This window comes from Giraffa tippelskirchi, chromosome 7 (genome assembly GCF_054371585.1).
Source record: "Giraffa tippelskirchi isolate mGirTip1 chromosome 7, T2T-mGirTip1v1.2.pri, whole genome shotgun sequence".
Taxonomy (NCBI): domain Eukaryota; kingdom Metazoa; phylum Chordata; class Mammalia; order Artiodactyla; family Giraffidae; genus Giraffa; species Giraffa tippelskirchi.
Window position 1 is genome coordinate 42,222,559 of NC_137281.1, and position 22,814 is coordinate 42,245,372.

The 22,814-nt window shown below is 56.9% G+C and overlaps 2 protein-coding genes across 17 annotated transcripts in view; one reads left to right on the forward strand and one right to left on the reverse strand.

Annotated features, from left to right (window-relative positions):
* BRD7 (bromodomain containing 7) overlaps positions 1 to 2,167 on the forward strand; it is a 47,095-nt gene extending 44,928 nt beyond the window's left edge. For 2 of the 4 annotated variants that reach the window (XM_081513640.1, XM_081513643.1), the window contains exon 18: positions 1,047 to 2,167. The gene's annotated coding sequence lies outside the window, so the exon portion shown is untranslated. The remainder of the gene's footprint in view (positions 1 to 1,046) is intronic. The other 2 variants (XM_081513638.1, XM_081513642.1) reach the window with 1 other exon arrangement.
* Positions 262 to 22,814, reverse strand: part of ADCY7 (adenylate cyclase 7) — a 61,834-nt gene continuing 39,281 nt past the window's right edge. For 6 of the 13 annotated variants that reach the window (XM_081513624.1, XM_081513626.1, XM_081513627.1 and 3 more), the window contains 20 exons: positions 22,504 to 22,615; positions 19,043 to 19,170; positions 17,495 to 17,653; positions 17,140 to 17,272; positions 13,784 to 13,975; positions 13,393 to 13,427; positions 12,793 to 12,876; positions 12,557 to 12,629; positions 11,070 to 11,167; positions 10,107 to 10,191; positions 9,594 to 9,719; positions 8,679 to 8,777; positions 7,520 to 7,713; positions 6,575 to 6,665; positions 6,068 to 6,223; positions 5,227 to 5,373; positions 4,324 to 4,428; positions 3,852 to 3,966; positions 2,954 to 3,078; positions 262 to 2,772 (listed from right to left, as the gene is read on the reverse strand). In XM_081513624.1, coding sequence (XP_081369750.1) covers positions 2,626 to 2,772; positions 2,954 to 3,078; positions 3,852 to 3,966; positions 4,324 to 4,428; positions 5,227 to 5,373; positions 6,068 to 6,223; positions 6,575 to 6,665; positions 7,520 to 7,713; positions 8,679 to 8,777; positions 9,594 to 9,719; positions 10,107 to 10,191; positions 11,070 to 11,167; positions 12,557 to 12,629; positions 12,793 to 12,876; positions 13,393 to 13,427; positions 13,784 to 13,975; positions 17,140 to 17,272; positions 17,495 to 17,653; positions 19,043 to 19,170; positions 22,504 to 22,615 — 2,404 coding nt within the window. In that variant the 3' untranslated portion in view covers positions 262 to 2,625. Of the gene's footprint in view, positions 2,816 to 2,953; positions 3,079 to 3,851; positions 3,967 to 4,323; positions 4,429 to 5,226; positions 5,374 to 6,067; positions 6,224 to 6,574; positions 6,666 to 7,519; positions 7,714 to 8,678; positions 8,778 to 9,593; positions 9,720 to 10,106; positions 10,192 to 11,069; positions 11,168 to 12,556; positions 12,630 to 12,792; positions 12,877 to 13,392; positions 13,428 to 13,783; positions 13,976 to 17,139; positions 17,273 to 17,494; positions 17,654 to 19,042; positions 19,171 to 22,503; positions 22,616 to 22,814 lie in introns of all 13 variants that reach the window. The other 7 variants (XM_081513631.1, XM_081513633.1, XM_081513632.1 and 4 more) reach the window with 3 other exon arrangements.

The window sequence follows — 22,814 nt, forward strand, 5'->3', positions numbered from 1 at the left end:
TGAAAACTAACATTTAACAAGTAGGGTGAAGGAAAATTGAATCTCTCAAGAGAGTTAAGATGACCTAATCTTTCAAAAACATACTTGAAAGCATATGCCAGAAGAATTAATCCGTTCAAATATGTATTTATCAAGTCTTTTTAGAGCTTGTCTCTCAAATATAATTCAGGCAGCAACTGACTCTTAAAACTTTCAATCTATGTAGCTAAGTAGTTCCCAAAGACCAAGTAGTTCCCAAATTCAAAACACTCCAGGACAGTCAGGTTTTCCTGATTTAATCTATGAAAAGCTAAACAAAAGAGAAACACTAGTACTTTATAAAAATGAAATATAACATTTTGAAACAAATGTTACAGATCTATAAATATTCAGTGTACAGAATAACCCCTAGTTGTTTGCATGTACTTTCTCAAAGCATATTTCTATATATATACACAATGTGTACAGTGGTTAATGATCTTTTCTGTTAGGAAATTTTCTTAAGGAAACCAGAAAACTTCACTAGCATCAGTGAGGCCACCTTAGTAGAGATGTGAAGCATGTCCCTGACCCATATAGAGAAAGTCAGTGTTAGAAAAAATACTTGTCTTGTCATAAAGCAAAATGACACCTGTGAACAAATGACTTGGTAATTGGAAAAGAATTTATAAAAAATAACTAAGTGATCTTTATGGTCAGTTATACACTATGATCTGAATGTCAAAAACTCAAAACTTGTTATCTGAGCACAGTGAAAGAGAAACACATAAATGGTAACCAATTATTTTTTAAACTCCCAATTGGGATTTCTTTGCTGGAAGAAAAAAGTAATTTGTATATTGCAAGAGTAGAAGCATGTCCACCTCAGAGGCGCCCAGTATACTGATGTGTGTCTACACTGGATCAGTGACAGAACCTTCGTGATTTCCCAAGAAAGCCCAGTCACTCCTGATTTTTAAGGGTATAGATTTCAGCATAGTACTTAGATGAAGAATTGATGTGTGAAAAAGGCAATTTAAGTAAGGTTTATTTCCCTTACTAGCGTTTTCACCGTGAAATTCCTTTAGGACAGCAAGTTCTTGTGATTTATTCCTACTTGTTCCAGTTTCATGTGATGCATCAGAGCTACCACTAGCCCACCCAGCTTCCAAGCAAGACTCAGCAGGTTCGGCTCCAGTCCCCTCCCTGCCATGGCTGGGGTGCAGGCTCACTCCACAGCCCTCGTCCCAGGCAAACTCAGCTGCTTAGTCACCTGTCTGCAAGGTCGTGTCATCTTTTGAAGCCTCACGTATGCAAAATTTTCTGTATAATTTCAGGGGAGTTCATGATGACTTCTGGCTAGAATTCCTGCTATCCAGTGAAGTTCAGCTGTATTAGAAATCCTGGAGATACTCTGGTTATGACGCAGTGAAGTCAGTTCAGAAAAAGGAATGGGCAGTTTGGTCCTTCCTCACGTTAAAACACAGGTTGACTTCTTTCGATTCTTTTGGAGCTGAAGTGCTATAGGACACCACACCTCACAAACCTGGCTTTTTCACTTGCCTGGATTCAGTCAGCTCAGAACACCCAAGCACTTGTTTGTGAGAAGCCTGGCTTCCCAGATCCAGGAACCTCTGCACATGCTGATGCTGAGTAGGTCCTCTTCAGAGCTAGCCGTGAGGACTGAAGGGGAGAACTACAGCCTGTCAGGTTCTCTCTACAGACTCCACTCCTTTCCAGTATAAAGCTAAAACTGACTGCAAGGTTGCAGGGGGTGCTTGGAAATGCATGAGGAGTCAAGGAAGGGCTAAGAGTTTATACCTTATTTTCTAAGGCTTTTTGCTTGTTAAACCTAATCTCAATTCTGGCTTCAAAGTTGTCTGATTCAAGGCAAGGCTATGCCATTCGTTGCCTTCCTGTGGTGAGCCACATTCCTCGGAGCTCCACCCCACGGCTGAGCTGATCCCGTGAGCTCACCCTGGACAGTGGTCCCGCTTGCGTGTCCATGGTTACCAAGGAAGAGGCTACGCCGGAGGGAAGAGAATTTATCTAGCGTCTCAGAAGCCATTTAGAGGGTGACACCTCCATTAATAATGTATCCATTTTTAAACACACACATGCCAAAGAGGATAAGAAGACGTGTCCACTGTGGGGCTTTCTCCTTATTGTGTGAACCCATTTGTAGATATAAAACAACCTTTCAACTCCATTTACCAGAGTGTCTGTATGAGAAGTGTGCACTCTTGCAGCTGGTGTGCTGGGGAGAAAGGAGTTCTCACCCATTCTGGACAAGAAAAGACACGTTCCACATGTGCAGCGTGCGGGGCGGGGAGTCTCCAGGTCATGCTCCAAGGTCTCCTCCACAGCACATGGGGGATGAGTGCACGGCCCACAAATGAGCTGTTCCCTGCTGGGCTGGAGGCTGCACTGCAGATTCGGACAGCACAGAGGTTCTGGCTACCTGTGTGTGAGGCCGGGTGATCGCCCCAAGTTGACAGGTCCCCTAGTGCAAGTCCAAGGAGGCCACGCATGCAAAGCCACCTCCTCAGGTGGTGGTGACCAATCCCTCGGACTGCCTTTGTGCCTGGTGTGGGGCTGGGCCTTCTGCCTGGCTTGCTTCAGGGAAGGAAATGGGTTTCCAGCATGTCTGGCACCTACCAAGAGCCCTCAGTTCAGCCCCAGCCCTTGGAACTTGGCAGTATCCGTACAGACAAAGTAAGTCCTCAGTTCACCTTTGCCTTTGACGTTGATCAGCCCGCGGCACTCACAGGAATACCCTAGGCCCTGGAGGATGGTGCATGTCTCTTCAGTAACCTGCGAAGGAAAGAAGCCTGAGTCCTCAGAGGAGGAAGACCTGCTGTGGGAGGGACGAAGAAAAATCGGCCAACGGGCTCTGGTTTCCCTCCAGAATTTGGAGGCTAGAATCCCAGGGCAGCCTGACAGCCCAGGCTCCCTCACCTCCACTGGGCACAGGTTTCCCCAGGTGAGCTTTTACCTGGATTTTTCCAAGCTCTCCAGTGCTCTCCATTCGACTGGCAACATTGACCGTGTTTCCCCAGATGTCGTACTGAGGCTTTCGTGCCCCAATCACTCCAGCAATCACAGGCCCGTGGTTTATGCCTAAAGATATTTGCAGTTGGCAGATCATAGAGACAGAGCTTATAGGGCAACAGAATCCGCCCAGCTACCACAGAAAGCGTTGCCAAGACCACTAAAATGAAGGTAGGGACGGTGCTTCCTGCGTCTGGGACAGGAGATGGTACTTGGGATGTGAGGGGAGGGCTCCGGGGCAGTTCCTTTTTAGACTGGATGTGGAGCCTGAGTCCAGTGTTAATACTTCTGTATCTGCTGTGCGTGTGTGTAAGTCACTCAGTCATGTCTGACTCTCTGTGATCCCCATGGACTAGCCCGCCAGGCTCCTCAGTCCATGGGATTCTCCAAGACTACTAGAGTGGGTTGCCATTTCCTTCTCCAAGGGATCTTCCCGACCCAGGGATCGAACCCGGGTCTCCTGCATTGCAGGTGGATGCTTTACTGTATCTATACCTGCTAGTCACCTCTTAAACAGTAAATAGGCTTTAAGCACTGACCGTATTAGTTATCGGTGACTACTTAGGTTAATAATTTTGCTTTGTTTTGGGGATATTTAACGTCATCTGTTTACAACCGGGGATTCCACGTGGTAATATATATTCCTGTTTACTTAAAACCTTCAAAGAAAAGTACGTGAGGAAAGAATAATTGCCCAATCACTGGGTTGTAAGATCAGAGAGGAATTTCTAAAGTTTTTCGTAACAGACAACAACATTCACCCGACTGAGAGTGGAGCCAGGAGGCCGGGCTGCACAGTCCCACCCCGAGCCGGGGCCCAGCCCACCTTCCCAGGGCCTCACCCACTCGGAGGCGAAAGGAGTTGAAGGAGTGCCGGTTGATGCCGTCCAGCTTGCTCATCAGCGCAGTGCTGAACTCCACCATGATGCCGATGTGGGCGTGCTGCCGCTCCAGGTCCTGCAGGACAGAGCGCTGTACACGGGGCCAGGGGCAGTGTCGCCCCGTCTTCCTGCCTCCAGAGTGCCAGCCTGGGCGTGAAAGCCACGGGCGACCGCTGCTGGGCAGAGCTGTACCCAGCCTCCTCCACAGGGGGTCCAGGACCCAAGCACCCAGTTAAACTCCCTTCCTGGCCAGGGGCCCCCTGTCCCGACCTCTCCACCAAATCCTCCGTCAGGCTGAGCCATGAGCTCCTCTGCCCCTCCCTCAAAGGAGGGAGTGTGGAGGTGCCCCTTCAAGTACAGTGTCACTCTGGGACTGTGCTCACTTTCCCCTCCTTTGGGGCTGGGGTGCAAGACCACCAGATGGGCTGAGTACCTGGTTCTCAGGCCCTGAGGGGATGCTGAGCCCTGCAGCTGCCATGTATGTGCTGCCGATGGTCTTGATCTTCTCCACACCACTGAACTTAGGCTTTAACAGCAGCTGCAGGACAAAGGGAAGCAAGGCCATACAAGAGGGCTGCAGCCTAGGCCTGTCCCCGATACTGAGAAGGGTGTAGGGTCCTCTCCCATCACCACTTCTAATGCAAACATTTCTCCTGCTGGGCCTTTGCCCTCTGAGTTCACACCTCCGTACAGGTGGGGACAGCCTCTGGGTTCTCTCCCTGCTCCTTTGTTCCCTGACATTCCTTGTCTTTTTCATTCTCATCTGGTCTCATTCCTGTGTGCTTAGTCGCTCAGTCGTGTCCGACTCTTTGCGACCCCACAGACTGTAGACCCCACAGACTGTAGCCCGCCAGGCTCCTCTGTCCATGGGGATTCTCCAGGCAAGAATACTGGAGTGGGTTGCCATGTCCTCCAGGGCATCTTCCCAACCCAGGTCTCCCGCATCGCAGGTGGATTCTTTACTGTCTGAGCCACCAGGGAAGCCCAGTCTAATTCCTAATAAGATGCAAACATCCCACTCAACAGAGTCTACACAGGCATGCAGATTATTTGCAGCCAAGACTTAAGCCCAAACTGAGTGACTTAACTGTGAAACAGACTGCCAGCATGGGCTAAGCAAGAAATCAAACAATTCTACAACCTAAATCTAAGCAAGCTGCCAATCACAGAGTAGATAACGCATTACATGCTGAAGACATAAAAAGGCAAATGTGTGTATACCTCTTATAATTTGTGTAATGTGTGCTCCCCCCAGGGAGCCAGAGCCCACGTGTCACTTGGGCCTGGGACTCCCCGGGCCCCGCCCCGCCCTCTCCAGGCTGTGTGGAGGCCCCACCTCATCAAAGTCAGCGATGATCTCATTCAGCAGGCGTAGGCACTCCAGCCCTTCCTTGTTGACGTCGCACTCCGTGTAGAACACTTTAAAGTCCGGCACCGACGCAAACATGACACACACGCAGTCGTAGGACTGATGGTACCAGTCCTGGATTGGGGGAGGGGGAGACACAGGACCCCATGGCCACCTGGCCTCCTGCGAGCAGGGCAGGGAGCAGACTGGGGCACCGGTTCCTCCTCACACTCCAGGAGCAGGTGTTGAGGGAGGTGAGAGGGGGACAGGATGGGCTGAGCAGTGGTTCTCCACCTGGCTACCATGAGATTCAACTGGGGACCATTACAGAACAGGAGGTTCTAAATCAGTTTGTTGAGGAGGGTCAGACTTAGGTTGGTTTGGGGCTCCTTTAGGCCCCCTGGGTCTGCACAGCTGGGGTTGAGAACCCCCAGGTATAGATGGTAACAGTCAGGAGATCTGGGTTCTCTGCTCACTGGGCCTGAGTTTTCATAGATAGGAAACTCTGCTGCACAGAACTGGTAGAAATGCGTGTTTTCATCAGCAGATGGCCCAGATTACAAATACCTGGACGTGTGCTCCTTTGCAACAATTTTGCCAGCCAAGTACTATCAGCCCCACTTTATAGATGTGAAAATCAAGGCCCAGGGCAGTGAGACCTGAACCCAGGTCTCTTGACTCGGCCTGTTTTCTTACAGCTAATGCCACACACAGTCTCCTAGGAGCGTCAGTGAGGCCAGGTGCCATGGAGACCAAGTGTGGAAGGCACCCTCCCTCCAGGAACCATCCCTGTGCCTTCAGGCTCCTTGCCCGAGTGACTAGTCCCCACCTCGTTTAACTTGTCACCGATGAAGTGGGCGGCCACGTGCGCGGGCAGGACATTCTCTAGAAGAAGGCGGTTCACATTCTCCATGGTTTCAAACTCCTCGTGTTCTTTCTTGAATTTCTTCTTCCACAAACAGTCCAAGCGGCAGTAATAGTCAATCTGTGGACAGGGGGACATCCGTGTCCTGGCCGCAGTGAGCGAGGGCAGAGGGCAAAGCACACTCGTAACCCCAGGGGCCACGGAGCCACCCTGTGCCCCTGGCCGACGTCTCCAACTCGAGCCACCCTGCGGTGGCCTTGAAACCCCTATCAGCCGAGACTTACAATCCTCAAGTGACCCACACAATTAAATGTCACTCGAGTCCTGACGAGAAGTAAGGACACTTAGGACCCCTGACCCCGGGGGCAGAACTTCCTGAAAAGACTGCATCTTGTGTGCGTCTCCAACTCCGAGGCCGCTCCCACCCTACCCCCAGCCTCTCTCCAAGCAGAGGGGCCTCCCGAGCTGCACCTGTCTGGAGAGCATGATGAGGGTGGTGTAGAACAAGACCAGGTAGAAATTGATCATCGTCTTCAGATGCCATGAACAGGATGAGGAGCTGCTGGACATGAGGAGGAAAGGCAGATGTCACCTCCACTTCCCCCAGAAGCCCCCACAAACGTGGGCCCAGACCCAGTGCTAGCCCCTGGGAAAGTGAGCAAGATGGAAGGATGCTGCCCTCAGAGCTCATGTGTTCATGGCTGGCGAACAAGATGCTTCAGGTTGGAAAGAGGGTCATACCATGGAGGCTGACAGGGAGGTGACATCAGAGCTGACACCTGGTCACAGGGAAGGGCCGTGGCAAAGTCAAGGAAAGCACTGTAGGCGGGTGGGGGGGGCAGCCAAAGACAGCCCACGCTCCTCAAGGTGAGCGGGGCTTGCAGAAGGAGTCGCGGGTGCCAGCCAGGCCCATAGGAGCAGACCTTGTTCTGGGTCCCCCGGTTTCTGCCTTTTAGTTGAAGGCAGCCAGGTCTCTCTCCTCAACCCACCTGAGCCCCCCAGCCCCAGAAGCACACACAAACCAGCCCCTCCATGTGCCTGGGAACAGACCAGAGGCGACCGCTCTCTGCAGAACTCTGAGACCCAGGACACGGCTCAGAGCCGGGCGCTGGGCTAAGGGCTGCAGCCTCCACCTCCCACCCCAGGTGGCCTCTGGGGACCGGGGAGACACCCCCTGCCAATGAGTCACATTCAGTTCTGAACGCTGCAGACCCAGGGCCATCACTTCCCCTTCTGTAAAGTGGGAACCACACCACCTGCCAGTCTAGCCCACAAGCGGTCCGGTCCATCGGGGACTGTGGATGCAAAAGCACCCGAGTTTGAAATGGCACTGAGACAAAACAAAGGGTGCTGCAGTGGGCCACAGACAGGACGGGCAGTGGGCGAGGGTCCTGCAGTGAGGGATGGGGGCCTCACCTGAGGGTGCCATTGGTCCCGGTGAGGTTCCCCAGGCTGTGGCCACAGCAGTCCCACTGCCAGCACGGGGAGATGTTGAAGAGGACCAGGTAGGCCACCAAAGCCATGGTCAGCAGCACGACCTTCAGCTCCAGGCTCATCCGCAGGAAGACAGAGCAAGCAATGAAGGCCAGGATGCAGCTGCAGGTGTAATACTGGGGAGACAGGGATGTCGGTCACCCCACCACCTCCCAGACCAAAGGTCGCCAAAGGGAGGGATACCTTTAGCCACAGGGGAATCCATGAAGAACCAGCGTGTCTTTAGCATCACTCTCCTGCCTCCCTTAACAAGGAGCAGGCAATGGAACCTAAAACTTTCTATAATGTGTTGTTTTACCATATGTTTACTTCCACTTACACCCAATGAACTCATTTAAAAGGAAAAAAAAATGTAGTAGATGAAAATGCCAGTGCTGTGTGGCCGTGACAAGGTCTTGAGTTCTGCCATGAGCTGGTCCCTCCCGAAGTGCATCTCCACCCGCATCAGTCTCCTGCTCAAGATCATGCTGTGGCTCCCCAGTGCCCCCAGCATAAAGACTGAGCTCCTCACCCTTGTGCTCTGCCCAGAGCTGGAGCTAACCTACCTCTGGCTTCATCTCCCAACCCTCCCCCACCTCCTCCCTGTGACAACCACCTGAAACCTACTGTGCCCACCACCTGCCTTGGCTTTTTCTCCCTGTCCCACCTCCTATCTCCCTGCTGACCCATGACCTTTCTGCCCTTCAGAGACCAGCTCGAATCCCCCACTGCCCCCCTCAAGTCCCACCATCCTCATTCTGTCCAGGAGGGCACTCCAGGCACGACTTCTGGTGTCAGCCCGCCTGGGCCCAGTCCTGGCTCCGCTGCCTCCGAGACAAACGCGTCACCCTCCCACACCAGTTCCCCATCCACGAAGTGAGATCATGATGGGCGTGGAGGAGGACAACCACCAGCATGAGGTGCTTCCACCTTCTTGCCCTGGATCCAGGTGCCAGTACCCAGACCCCTCAGCCCCACTCTGCCCTGCCTGCCCTCTCGCCACCTCTCCTGGGAGAGCCCACGGGCTCCAGAGCTCAGCACGCTCTGAGCATGCAGGGAAAATCCGAATGAGGGCATGGGACACCCGGAGGGACACACTTACTGGGAGGAGCCAGCACGGGGTCATCTTCCAGCTGTTCTCAGCCCTCAGGCCTGTCTCGTTCCCGACAGGCAGCCCCAGGTCCGGGAAGGGCATCAGCGGCTACGGACAAGACAAAGGCCCTGTGAGAGGTGGTCTGGGGGCAACCCAGGGTCTGCTCAGGCCACGCAGGGCTAGGGGCAGAGGGCAGGACCTGGGGCTCCGTGGGCACTGTGAGCATCTCCTGCCAGGCGCAGCTCTAAGCCCAGCACCCCGACATCCCACCGCAGCCGCAGCTCCACTGCAGGGGAAGGGAGTCAAAGCAAGGCATGTGGATCCTGTCCCAGAGCCCCCAGGGCTGACTCGGGGAGAAGCTGGGAGCAACATTTTCAGTGAGTCCACTTCTCCCCGGGTGATGCTGAGGGAGGCGGTCACAGAGTCCCGAGTGCAGGGGACATGGAGGTCGGGGGGAGATGCTGACTCCAGATGTGGGGCGGGCAGAACCGGCCAGGAAGAGTGCCGTCTGAGCACGAAGCATGTGAGCCCAGTCCGTGGGGCACGCGGGCCCCCCAGCTTGTGCCCAGGGCAGCTCGACCCCAGTGAGGAGACTGGGGTCTCAGAGAGGCTGAGACAGGACCTCCTCGGGGGCTGGAGAAAGATCGGGATGTCAAGGACACTGTGGTAGCCAGGTGAGCGCTCTGGTGGCCTTGAGTCCTCGTGTGCAGACTGAGGAGCTTGGAGCCACCACGGGGGCTGCCACAGCCCCGGCCCACCAGGCTGTGGATACGGCCACACCAGATGCTGCTTTTAGGCAACAGGATTATGGGATTCTAGAACCTAGAGGTTCCCAGGGTCAAACACTGACTCCCTCCTCCCTGGAAGTGTGCACAGCCCGAGGGGTGCTGGCCAGGCCCACCAGCCCCGGCCCCTGGCACCCACCAGGTTGACAATGGCGATGACGAGCAGGCTGCCGATGGTCAGGATGGCCAGGGACACCCGCAGCAGGGGCTGCGTCTCCACGCTCTCAGCGATGGCTCGGAGCATCCCCCGGGCTGGGCAGCACCTCTGTGGAATCACGGTATCATCACAGAGCACCCACAGTACCCAGAGTTGCTGGGCCTGGGGCCGGGGGCCCACAGCCCAAGGGCCCAGCAGAGTGAGAGCTTCCAAGAGCTCTGAGCGGGGATCAGGGTTGCTGTGCCTGTGTCCAGCCCAGAGCTCAGAAGGGACATCCTCACCCTCGTGGCTGGGACAGCCATGGCCACTGGGGGACCACTAGCACCTGGGAAAGAGAACCCTGGGAGGAGCCTCCAGGGCACTCAGCACTGTCCTCCAGGCTGGGGGGGCAGAGCTCGTGGGGAGGGGCTGGGGCTCGGGGCCGGGGTTTGCCCCACCACTGCCCCAACACCTGCTAGGGCCCGGCCAGCACTCAGTCAGGGACTTCCCACTCACCAAGAACTGATCGGCGAAGCACAAGCCCAGTACCAGCCCGAGCACGCAGGCCACCAGCCCAAAGGACACGCCCAGAGTCTTCGTCCTGGAGAAGAAGGAAAAAACCTAAGTTTGAGGGGACCCTCTGCCCAGGGCATGTTCCCCACCTGCAGCACCTCAGTCAAAGGAGGACTCTGCACACTGTGGTCCGGCTGCCCCACGAACAACATGCAAGACCAGGATCAACATCAGCCCCCCCCCCATTTCTGGGCCCAGTACACAAGCAGTGGTTACGCAGCCTTTACACTCCTGTCCAGCAAGCACATAGCACATCTAAACGTGGTCCTTATTTTGCCTTTCTTAAGCACATCCTGAACCATGGTCCTAGTGGAGCCTTTAGGCCTACACACCCTTCCAGAGGCCACCAAGGAGCTGACCTAACTCTCTCCCTGTGACCTCAGGCCCCTGTCCCTGTCCCTGCTCCCATCAATAGAGCCCCCACCTCCACCCTGGAGCCTCAATTTCCCACACCTAAGAGGGAGATGGTGGCAATTATGATTTTAAGAGTTGGCCCTTCTACAACTCCAAACACCTAGGGCAGCTGAAATGCCTGCAGGGCCACACAGATAACCAGTGACTGTGGAGGTGGGAAGCATGTGGGAGCAAGCACCTTCAATTAAAACGAAAAACTGCCGTGGCTGATTCATGTCAATGTATGGCAAAAACCACCACAATATTGTCAAGTAATTAGCCTCCAATTAAAATTAATTAATTAATTTAAAAAAAACCTAAAAACCGAACATTGGCAACTCCAGGTACAGGGACCACTGCACCCGGGCTGGTTTCTGCAGCTCGGAGGTCTAAAGTGACTAGTTACTCACGGCCAGCCCCTTCTCACAGGTGTTCTGATGGGATCTGCAGGGTCCCCAGCCCTCCTCGCCTGACCCTGGTGGGCCTGACCATCCGGCCCGGCCCCCGACTGACCTGGACAACAGCAAGACGTGGACGAGCAGGATGCAGACGAAGACGAGGCTGGCACAAGCGAAGTAGTAGCGGACCCGGGGGATGGGTGCCAGACGGTACTGGGGGCGACAGAGACTGTGAGGGGCGGTCAGGCAGCCAAGGCCCCACCCACAGAGCCACTTGCCCTGACCCCTTCCCAGCTCCACCCTGGCTCTAGTTAATCATTTTTTGAAAAAAACACCCTTACACCGCCTCCTTGACTTCACCGTGATGATGTTACATCATCGTGAACAAACCACTCTCATTTGTTTCCGTTTTGAAGATTCTCTTTTATATTCAGAGGCAATCCCTTCCCCTTCCCCACCGGGCTCGGGTCTCCGACTTTATTTCCCAGGTCCCTGAAAATCCAGTAGCCCAAGTGAGCTCCAGGGCTGCTGTGACTGGGGCTAGCGGTGGGTCTGTTCTCACCCCAATCTGAGGAGCACAACCAGGCCTGAGCCCCAAGCCCTTGGGTGGGGAGCCCTGTGCTGCCCGCCCCTCCACACCAGGCAGATCTCTGCCCACGGGGCTCCCGCCGCCGGTGAGCAAACCGAGGCTCAGGGAGTGGGCAGCCCGTCTGGGTCTTGCAGCATCAGGAGGCCACCAGAGAGCTCTCCTGGTGACCACACCTACCTTCGGGCCCCAAGCTCCCCACGCAGGGAGACCCCCAACTCAGGGAGCCCCTGGAGGCTGAAATGGCAGAGAGGTCCCAGCACCAGGGCGCTACAGGCTGGCCCACTCTCTCAGGCCACACCCGAGGCCAAGACGCTCCAAACCTCAGAGTCTGTGACAAGGGTACTAGCACCCACCTCGGCCAGCAGGTAAGGGTGGAACGACCACGTGTGGGCCTTGGACGCTGCCAGAACCCATAGGCCCTCAATAAATAAGTGAATGGGGACTTCCCTGGTGGTCTAGTGGCTAAGACTCTGTTCTCCCAATGCAGGGGACCAGGGTTCGATCCTTGGTCAGGGAACTAGATCCCACGCGCCACAACTGAAGATTTTGCACACGTCAACAAAAAATTGAAGGTGCTCCATGCCACAACTAAGAACGGCACAGCCAAAATTTTATTAAAAAAAGGTCACTAGCAGGACACAGCATGGTTTTACGGCAGCCAAATGGGGGACCAGTTGGGCCCCATCAAACCAATACTAAGTTTGGGGCTTTTTCCTAAAAAGGTCAACACTGTCAGCCACTGTGTGCCCTGGCGCCATCAGCTGAGGTCTGGCAAGTAGGGAGCAAAGCCTCCCAAACCCCAGTAGGCGAACCACTCCCGGGCCTGGCAGGCAGAGCGCTGAGGCCAACAGAGACCCCAACAGGCTGGATGGACTCCTGACCCCACCCTGGTGGCAGCTGGAATGATTCCCCAACACCCTCCCGGAGCAGACCTTCCCGGGGTGTTGGCTGCCCTTGTCTCCCGCCCCCAGACCTTGGAGCCCCGCTTCCTGGGGCTGCTCAGAGGTCCTCACCTCTCGCTCGAAGCCCTTCTCCAGGAATATGGACCCAAAGGTGGAGAAGTCATCAGACTTGGAGCAGCAGGGTCTGTGGGGCAGAGACACAGCAGAAAGGGTGAAGCCTGGAGGAGTCGGGGGGCGGAGGACAGGGGCCCACCCTCAGGTGGCCGCACGGTGGACACAGCCCCTGGGCACGAGGCACAAGGAAGATGGTCCCTGCTTGAGGGAGGTAGGGGTCTCAAGAGCCTTACCTGGTAGAGCTGAGCCCCTCAATGGCTGACAACATCTCATCATCGTATGAGTCGTCCTCTGACCGCCCCTTGGGGGATGCGCTTCTGGAATCAGACACCCACAGCAGCATCAGCCTGGGGACCTACATCCACTCACCCAGAGGCAGGGGTGTGGATGAGATGACTCACCCAAAGTGGGATTCCCAGGTGCCCACAGGAGGTCCCAGAGCCTCATGCAGGATGGAAGAGGGTTGGGCCGGACCCACTAAGGCCCAGAGAGGGCAGGTGAAGGCCCAGCATCACACAGCATCACCCAGAAGTGGTCCAGCAAGAAGCAAAGGGCCGATCCCCAGGCCCCGGCCCAAAGTCTCTTCCACAAAACCCCAGGTATCTCTCACACCAACCCCAACAACCCCACCACAGGGTGAGTATACAGCAAGCACTCAATCACTGTGAAGTTCTGGTTCCTAGCAACACTCTGACCCAAGCCAGGGCGAAATCCACAGTCAAGGCTGAGCCTTGTGGAGATGCCATTCAGGATAGAGGCCAGTCAGGGCAGACTGCATGGAGGAGGTGACTGGGGCAGGACTTGGCCAGGGAAGCAGGGGACAGGGCACAAACCTGTCAGGGGTCCGGTGGCGCCGCAGGGGAACGGCCTGGAAGGGAAAGGGGGAGAAGGTTATTCTCGAAGACACGGGCCTGGTGCAGGTCCTGGGACTGGGTCTATCATCTCGGGTACCCTCCGATGCAGGGACCACCCAGGCTGCAAGCACCCAGGCTGAGGCTGAACTTGGTCTGGGGAACCAGGAGGCCAGAAACATCCCCAGCCCCCTGGAGCATTCTCCAAATGCCCTCACTTCCCCAAGGGCCCCAGGAGAGAGGGAGGCAGGGCAGAGCCCAGAACCATCCTGCACAAGCAGAAAGTGAGGCTCAGATGGAAGGACCCCTTAGCATGGGCCCCCTGCTCTTTCCCAGGGCCCCGGCTCCCAGCTCTCTGGGAGGAGGATCCTACCTTGGGCCTCCGCCCATGGGACACAAGGGTTTCATTGCTGCTCACGCTCTCGCGTTGATTGAGGTGCGCAAAGGGCCGAGCCGCCCCCCAGGACTCCAGGTAGCGCGTCATTCGCACAGACGCCCGCATCTTCAGGGTCGCGTCTCCCTTGTTCTTGGAGTTGTGCTGGCTGGGCTGGGGCGGCTGCTGGCTCTGAGGGCAGACACAGACACAGCTTGTCCCTTCTCAACCCAGGAAGGCACCCCCACCCACACCCTGCTCCCTGAGAAAGGTGATGCTGCCCAGAGCGCTGGTCCATCTGGAGAAAAGGGAAAATGACACAGCAAACAGCTGGGGCTGCAGCCCCTCGGGGACTGGCAGAAGCCCATTGCACTCCTCAGCTGGGCTCCAAAGAGGCCCCAGCTCAGGGATCTCTCCCTGCCCCAACCACAACTGTACACAGCCCCTCAGACCCACCTCCGCCTCCCCAGGGCAAGAACTGGGTTAAGGTACCAAGCCCAAAGACCCCGTTTGGCCCGCGAAAGCCCATCGGCCCCTCCCAGTGGAGGTACCCTGGGGAGATGGCGCCCCGGGAAGCCACAGGCATCCTGCCTTGCACACCCTCATGTGGCCGGCACATGTCGTCCCCTGGCAGCAGCGGGAGGAAGGGGAGGAAGGGGAGTGCTGGCCAGCAGCCCAGAGCGACGGCCAACCCAGGGCTGAACCCACAGCCCCATGGGGCAGCACTCCAGGGAGTTCCACTTGTACAGCCCTCAGACCACAGCATGGGTCCACCATCTGCCACACGCCCTCTGTGTCCGTGCCAGGGACGCGGTGGCTCAGCCAGGCCCTGAGCGAGGGGCCCACCTTCCCCCAACCTGGAACAACAACCCATCTGGGACGATCCGAAAGGCCACCAGGGACAAGCTCGAGCCGAAAGGCCACCAGGGACAAGCTCGAGCCAGCTTGAGTCCTGCCCCCCCCACCAACACTCCTGCCCTCCAGGAGTCCTGGTCTGCAGGGGTTTCCACAAACACCCACATGGACCAGCACCTACAGCCACAAATGCTTGTTAAGCCACAAGCAGCAACTTTCCTGGAAGCTTCTTGCCTCCTTCTGGGATAGAAACATTCTTAACCCCTGAGCCACGTCTGTCTGCCCGGCCAGAGGAAATGACACGGGGTTCTGCCCTTGTAAGGAAAGTCCCAGGGTCCAGAGAGTGAGCGTTGCCCTGCAGTGAGTGACTTGCCCTGAAGTCAGGTGGGTGGGCGATGGTCACATTTTTCTGCCTCCCCCTTCACTGTCAGCAACCCTGCCTATATGGCACTCAGCTCTTCAAGTTCAAGGTCACTGGCACTTTCTCACTTTCTCTCTTAGGGCAGGGAAGCCAGACACTGTCCCTAAAAGTTCAATGTGTACTGAAGATCCATCAATTCTGAGTAAAAATGCACCTGTTCACAATCAGGGCCCAGGGAGAACTCACAGGCCCCCCTTCCAGCCACCTCTGGACACTTATCCGCGGGGGGACCTCATACACGTAAGCCCACAGAAGCCAGAGCTGGGAACGGGTCTCCTGTCCACGACGAGAGAGGAGCCCGGGCAGCTGTGTGTTGTGCACTGCAGTCATGAGAAGAGATGCAGGTGGTCTCTGCGCACAGAAAGGAAGGTCTCCGAGCTACACTACAAGGTTCGCACTGGTAGTGGGGAGGCGGGAGGAGGGGGCGCTACTAGGAGGGCAGAGTTCTTCTATCTACTTACCCATAGACAGCTCTGGAAGGAACACACTCAGCACGCTGGTCCCCTCTAGAGGGGACGTGCCAGCTGTAGACAGGGATGTGTGGAAAACTGTCTACAACATGCCCCTCATCATTTCTGAATTTTCGACTACATGAATGAGTAAAATTAAACAAAGATGGGGGAAGGTAGGTTGCCAGGTAAATTACAGGAAGCCTAGTTAACCCTGCATGAGACGCTCTTGCTAAAACTTCCCTCGTTCATCTGGAACATGACTCAGACTGGGCGTCCGTGGCTGTACCTGCTGACCCGGCAGCCCTGAGGGGTGGGTTATGGGGCCACGCCTGCCACCGCCTTGGGCTCAAGGGCTCTGCTTCATTCATTCACCAGCTGTCTGGTCCCCAGCTCCATGCCAGGCGCTGTTCGAGGACCCAGGGTTGCAGCCCAGAGAAGAGGGACACCCCCACCCGAGCCTGCCCACAGGGAGCTCACACTGACAATAAACAGTAAAAAGGATAAACAGGAGCACTTGGGACTGAGGGAAGAGGGCTCTGGGCAGAGGAGCAGCAGTGACCTGGGTCCTGCCATGGAAAAAGCCTGGCATGGAGGGACGGGAGGCTGGCACAGGGCTGGGGAGGAGGTAGGAGTGGTAGTCCGAGAAGTGGGCGGGGCTCGGGAGTGGGCGGGGCCCAGAGTGTCAGGGTGAGGGGCCGGGTGAGGGGCCGGGTGAGGGGCCGGGTGGGCTCCCCCGTGGTGGGCCGGGCGCAGCCCCAGGGTACCCAGGCGGGGTTCCCCCTGACGCTAACTCAGAGTTGCTGGTCCATCGAGGGTGCCCTGGGAATGCCGGCAGGATGAAGCCCGAGGAAGTGAGGAGAAGTTCAGAGACTGGCCCTCAGCCCCCCTGGAGACTGGCAGCCGGGTCAGCGCCGAGGACAGCCAAGGCCAGAGTGAGAGGGAGCCGAGAGAGCCGGCCCCGGCCGACATTCTTGAGCAAGCCCCAAGGATGACTCACCGAGCACGGCCAGACGAGCTGGCCTCCCGCGGGCGGGAAAGAAGGGCCCCTGCAGGCGCGGGTGGGCTAGGGGCAGGACCAGGGCTGAGCGCCTGGAAGGAGCCCCGCACCTTCCCACCCTGCCCCGCCACGGGGGTCCTGAAGAAAGAGGGGCCCACAGAGAACACAGAGGCGCCAGCGGGGCAGGCGGACGCGGCGGGTCAGACACACGGAGACTCCTCTTGCCTAGCGGCCCCTTGGCCAACCCTTGCTTCCCCTGACTCCCATCCAAGGCGTGTTTTTAAAACGTGTCTTGAAAACCTGGAAGATTAGTGACAACCTCGTGGAAAACAAACTAACAGTGACTAGAATGTCACTAGAGTTCGTTTGAGAACGTTGACAACGCACCCAGTTCGTGGTGAGGGCTTCACTCAGACTGGCTTTCTCTCCTCCTGAGGTAGGCACTGTTGCCGTTCCCATTTCATAGAAAAGAACACTGAGGCCCAGAGAAGATGTCACCTGGGGCCTAAAACATACCTGGTGACGGGACGCTCACTCTTCCCGCCTCTCCCTCACGGGCACCTTCCCCCAGGTGCGGACCCTGGCTCCTGCACGGCACCCACCCCCATCCTGCCACAGCCGAGCCTCGTACCCGGGGGTCGATGACCAGGTAGGTGCGGATGTTCATCTCTTTGAGGTAAGGGTCCCGCTGCTGCCCGTGCCCATCCTCCACCTCGTATGCCTTGTCCAGGTGCTTCAGCGTCGCCTCTGTGATGTGCACCCGGCTGGGGGAGACCGGAGTCAGACAGCAGCAGGGCCTCCAGAGAGGGTGGGTACCCACCCGGGGATGCACAGCAGGCAGGGCCGAGCGGACCGGAACCCAGGCGAGCGCCCCCCGTACTTCAAGGTCATGGACTCCCTCTCTGAGCCTGTGCTGACCCTCCCCCACAGCAGCCCACAGTCAGCCCCATGACCTCTGACCCATCCACTGTCCAGCTGAGCCTCACCCAGGGACTCCGGCCGCCTCCATCCTGTTGGCCAGGGACACGTCGTGGGACCACACGTCGTACTGCCACTTGCGCAGCCCGATGACACCACACAGCACATTACCCGAGTGGATGCCCACACGCATGCTGATGTCCACGCCTGTGGCCTCCCGCACCTGCCTGGGGCAGAGGCCGGTCACCCCACCTCAGCCAGGGCTCCTGAGGGCCCTAAACCATAGGACAAGCTCAAGGTCCCTGTACAGGGTATAAGGAGCATGTGGGGACAGGGCAGGCCCAGCTCACAGGAGAGAAGCTTCTCAGCCTGAGGGGCTGCCTCCTTGAAAGGGGATGAGCCCCCCATCCCCAGGAGTGTGCAAATGGATGTGGTCACCCCCAAGTTCAAAGGCTACTAAAAAGAGGAAGAATTGCAATTGTCACCGGTCACCATGGCTTGTGGGGAAGGCCTTAAGAGTCGATCACTGGGTGTTCCCCCTGCCCGGCAGCCCCAGCTGGGGTCTGCAGAAGGATCTGGGCACCACCAAACCCAGCAGAAACAAAGAACACAGGGACAGCCTTGGGGGGCCTTACACACCCCCACCTCTAGGAAACAGGAGCACTGAGTGTTGCAACAGTACTCAGTACAAGGAGCCCCAACTTAAGCTTCCCTGGGGCACAAGGTATCCCTAACATGAACAGGGCCCTCTGGGGTCCCTCTGACAAGTGGGAGAGGGTCCAGGGAGCAGCCAGTGCCGTGTGTCCATCAACAGGCTGGAGACGGACCAAGCCTGCTAGGGTCAGAGCCAGAGGGAGCAGAGGGCCCTGCACAACATCCACATTCTCCAGGGAGGGAAGTGACCCCCGAGAGTGCAGCGCCAGCCTGAGATCACTCAGGCAGTGACGCACAGCCAGGCTGTGACCTGGACCCCTGACTCCCAGGCAGTGATTTGTCTGGTGAGATTTCAGGAGGAAGACAAGCTGGAGCTGAGTTTGCACAGGAGCTGTGCACTTGCCAGGCAGCCCAGCCGCACCCTGCTCTGTCCTTAACACTAGCTGGGGTGGCCATGCCTGCCTGGCCCTTCACCACCCGCCTGACCACAGACCACAGCTGCCCTGGGCTCCAGAGAACCTTGTGGAGAGCTAAATGTTGGTGGAAATGAGTCGTGGGAGGCTGGGGGTCACCCTGCAGCTGAGGGCGAGTTCCCCAACTCCCAGGGTCTTCACAGGGGGAGCAGGAAGCAGATGGAGGCCTGGTGTCAGACCCTATGTTGGCCAGCTGCCCTGCCGCTGCAAAGGCTCAGTCTCCAGAGAAACAGAGTCCCCCGCCCGTCTTCATGATGGCCCTGAGCTCTGAGCTTCGGAGGCTCTCTGCTATTCAGAGTCCCAGTGGGGCCCAGAGGGAGGAATGTAAACACACTGCTGAGTGGTCCAGGTAAGCCTCCTGCACCCTTGCAGCCTCAGTTTCCTCATCTGCAAAGTGGGGACAATGTGTTCCCCACCATGCCTTGAGGAGCAGGAAGGGTCCGTCGTGGGGATAAGCCCCCGGACCCTGGACCTGCCCGTGTTACCTACTTGATGGCCTCACACATGTCCAGCCCCATCTTCACACAGTTGCGAGCGTGGTTGGGCAGGGACACAGGCAAGCCGGACACACAGTAGTAGCAGTCACCCAGGATCTTAATCCGCATGCACTCATTGGCCTATAAGGCAAGGGAGAAGCCTGGTCCACAGATGGCCCAGGGGCTGGGGAGCAGGCCTGTCAGCCACCTCCCCACACCCTCCAGAGTCAGCCAGGCTCTTTTCCAGCCAGAAGACTTTTCCCCCAGGGCACCAAACACCAGCAGCTGCTTCTGGGCCTGGCAAAAGGACTGGGGACACAGGAGCTCTGTAGGAGGAACCCTAAGCAGGTGTCAAGGATGAAATCAAGTGTTATGAAGGGCGGCCACCTGAGTGCCTCTAGGGAGCCACTACCTCTGGTTTCATTCACCCATGTACTGTTTGAGGTTCTAATGAGTCCCCTGCCCTGCCCCAGACACTGGGACACAGCAGTGAGCAAAACAGAAAACAACTCTGTAGCCAGGGGTAGGGCTGGACACTAAACTAGATAAATAAAATCAATAGACACCCATGATGATAAGTGCTAACGAAAAAAATGAGGGGAAAAAAATGAAGAATGAGAAGGAAGAGAAAGCTTCCAGGAGGCCAGAGAAGGCCTCCCAGTGAAAGTAATTTCAAGAAAAGTCCTAAAGGAGACGAGGGAGCAAGCCCTGTCGGGAGTTGGAGGAAGAGCACCCTGGGCACTGGGAAGCAGGCTGTGCAAAGGCCCTGAGGCCATGAAGCTATCGGAGACACAGCACAGCAGTCTGTGCAGATGAAGTGGAGGGGGTGAGAACAGAGAGGCAACAGGAGCCATAAGCTTCAGGGTCAGTAGGTGTCAAAGGTAACCAAGGAGACAGCTAAGCTGCCAGGGACACAGGGTTTGGGGAGTGGAGCAAAGAGGAAAGATGAGGAAAGAACAGAGAGGAAAGATGGGCGTGGGGAGAGAAGGTAGAGTCATGGAGGAGAATGCTCTTGGAGGGGAAGGGGAGGCCAGGCAGGCTGTCTGAGGTCCCATCCGAGATGGTGCTGCAGCCACTTGACCCCCATAAGCCCTGAGCAAAGGGGGCCACACATACCAAGGCCTACGGGTGGGGGCTGGAAGAACAGGAAGGAGGAGCTGCCCCCTGGGCTGCACGCTGCACCTCAACTGCATGCTTCATTTACAGAGACCCCACCAGGAAGCCCTGCCCTGGCTCCCTCCTGCAGGGTCTCAAAGGGCTGGTTCCTAGAACCAGAATACCCTCCGTCTCCAGACCCAGTGCCCACTCCCTGGCACGACCCCCAGGCCTGGGGGGTAACCCAGTGCCTATGACCAGGCCAGGCACCATCCCTCCCTTGGGGTACACTACCTGCAGTCCCCTTCCTAAGCCCGCCCTCCAAGGACCCCTCTGTGTGTGTGTGTCCGCCGCTTCCCGCCGGGCCGCCCCGTCTGGCACACGCTGAGCTCTGTGCGGCCTAAGGAGCTGGGTGAGGACATCGCTTTCCTAGAAAGCAGAAGCTTGGCGAGGGCCAGGACACCCAGGCATGGCTCAGGGCGCCGCCGCCCTTATCTCCTCCAAGGCCAGGCGCAGGATCCCAGTCTGGATCCAGCCCCACTGTCAGGAGGCCACACTCCCCCGCCTGCTCCTCCCACTGCCTCTGACACTTTCAACGGGAGGAGCCAGGTGAGTGCGCTGGGGGCAGAAGTGGCTGAGCCCAGAGGCAACTCAGAAACCCCTGAGAGCAGGCCCCAGCTCTCGCCAGGAGGTTACCGTTCTGGGATCTGGTGGCTGCGGGGACAAGAAGCTGGAGCCAGCCCTGCCTGCTGAATCTGCCCAGGGACTGGACGCTCTGGCCTGAAGACTGGCACCTGCTGCAGCCTCCCTCTACTCATCTGTACAGTGGGGCTCCCTCACGGGCCTGCCACGGAGGGCGGGCTGTGCCCAAGAAGGCAAGGGCAAGGCCTTGGCTTTGTGGCAGGGAAAGAGCCAGCTGTGGCCTCCAACCTCTGGGAAACCCGCCTGCTGGTTCAGGGAAAAATCATGAAAGAAGGAAGCTCCTGAATAAAGGCTCCCAGCTAGACAAGCCCTCAGAGTCACTCATTCAACAGGACCCAGGACAGTTCTCCAGAGCACCCCTGGCCAGTAGTCTCCAATTGTATCTTGATTACTTCCTGTGATGGGAAGCTCATCCCCTGAGACAGCACCCACTGCACTGCCCACTCTTGGAAAGGCAATCTCTCCCAAGAATGAGCAGCTCTTCCTAAGTGTGGGGCCAGAACTTGCCTCCCATCAAACTCTAAACCACTGATTCTCTGCCCATGGAGTCACCCAGCAGGCTCTTAAAAACTCCCAAGGATGTGGGCATGGGTATTGGTGTTTCATTTAAACTTTCCAGGTGATTCAAACATGTAGCCAGGATGGAGAGACACTGCCCTAAATCTTACACTTGAGTCTCTACTCAGTGGCCACCACTTCCAGGAAGCCTTCCTGACCATCTGAGGCTGGGATAGGCACTCCCCAGTCCCACTCTCTGTCCCTCTCTTCCAACCAGGCAGCATGCAGGCCAGGAGCTACCTGAGGGCAGCCTAAGGCCTCATGCGAGCCCAGGGCTGACCCTCAGCTGATCTTAGACCATGTGCTAAATTAATGAAGAACTGAGGCTCCTTCACAACCCTCTCCCCCGGAACACACACACTGGGAGCTGCTCATGAAAAGAAAACAGTGAGGTCCCGGTTCAGCCCTGTTCAGTCTCCAGACTCCTCCTGCCTTGTCTGTATCCTGGAGACGCCCCTTGCCCAATGCCCTCCGGGTTTGGCACCTGCTAAGCGTCCTCAGGGGTCCTCTGGTCAAGGCCCACTCCTCACCTCAGCTGTCAAGTCCCTGCATGTCTGACCCTGTGACCAAGCGCCCCCATGAACACACTCTGTCCACTGACACGGAGCTGCTTTCCACATGTAGGGCACACAAAGCTCTCTTTCTACTCTAGGCTTTTGCACATTTGGTTCCCTCTGCCCATAACACTGTTCCTTTTCCTCTTCGGGTTTCTTTTTAGGTTTCTCAGACTTTAATGTGCAGGCTCTTCACCCAGAATACTGTCAAAAGGTAGATTCTGGGTAAGACCTGGCATTCCCCAGTGAGGCTCCCAAGAGAGGCAGAGACTGTCGCCCTCGTGTAGTGAGACAGAGCCACCTGCTCCTCCAGGCAGCCTTCCTCTGAGCTCAGGAAGCCCAGTGCCTTCCCCAGCGTGTACTGACACACTCTGGGGGACAGGATCCTGGCTCAGCCTCCACTCCGACCATGGAGTACTCGGAAGCATTTGCTGACTGGATGCTGAAATTCAACCCAGGCCTCCCTGTGCCTGTCCCCACATAGCACTGGACACAGGACGCCCTGTGGGTGCAGCGGGAGGCGTTCCTGACTCCACTGTTGGAAGAATGGAGGCAGCGCGCTCACCTTGGCGATCTGGTCAAACTTGCCGAAGAGCTCATTCAGCACCACCACAAGCTCTTTGGGGGAGCAGTCACTGGCCAGCCGTGTGAAGCCCACGATGTCAGCGTAGAGGATGCTGGGGGTGGGGTGAGAGAAGGGTCAGAGCCAAAAGCCCCCGAATATCTGCCAGCCCTGTACTCAGTTACCCCTGCAAGCCCTCCACCTCCACAGGGATGGGGAGAAGCTCCTGGTCATAAAGACAAATTAAAGTTCCAGAGGCTTCACACCAGAGCCAAATGGAGCAAGCCCCAATCTGCAAGGCCCTCTGGAGTCCC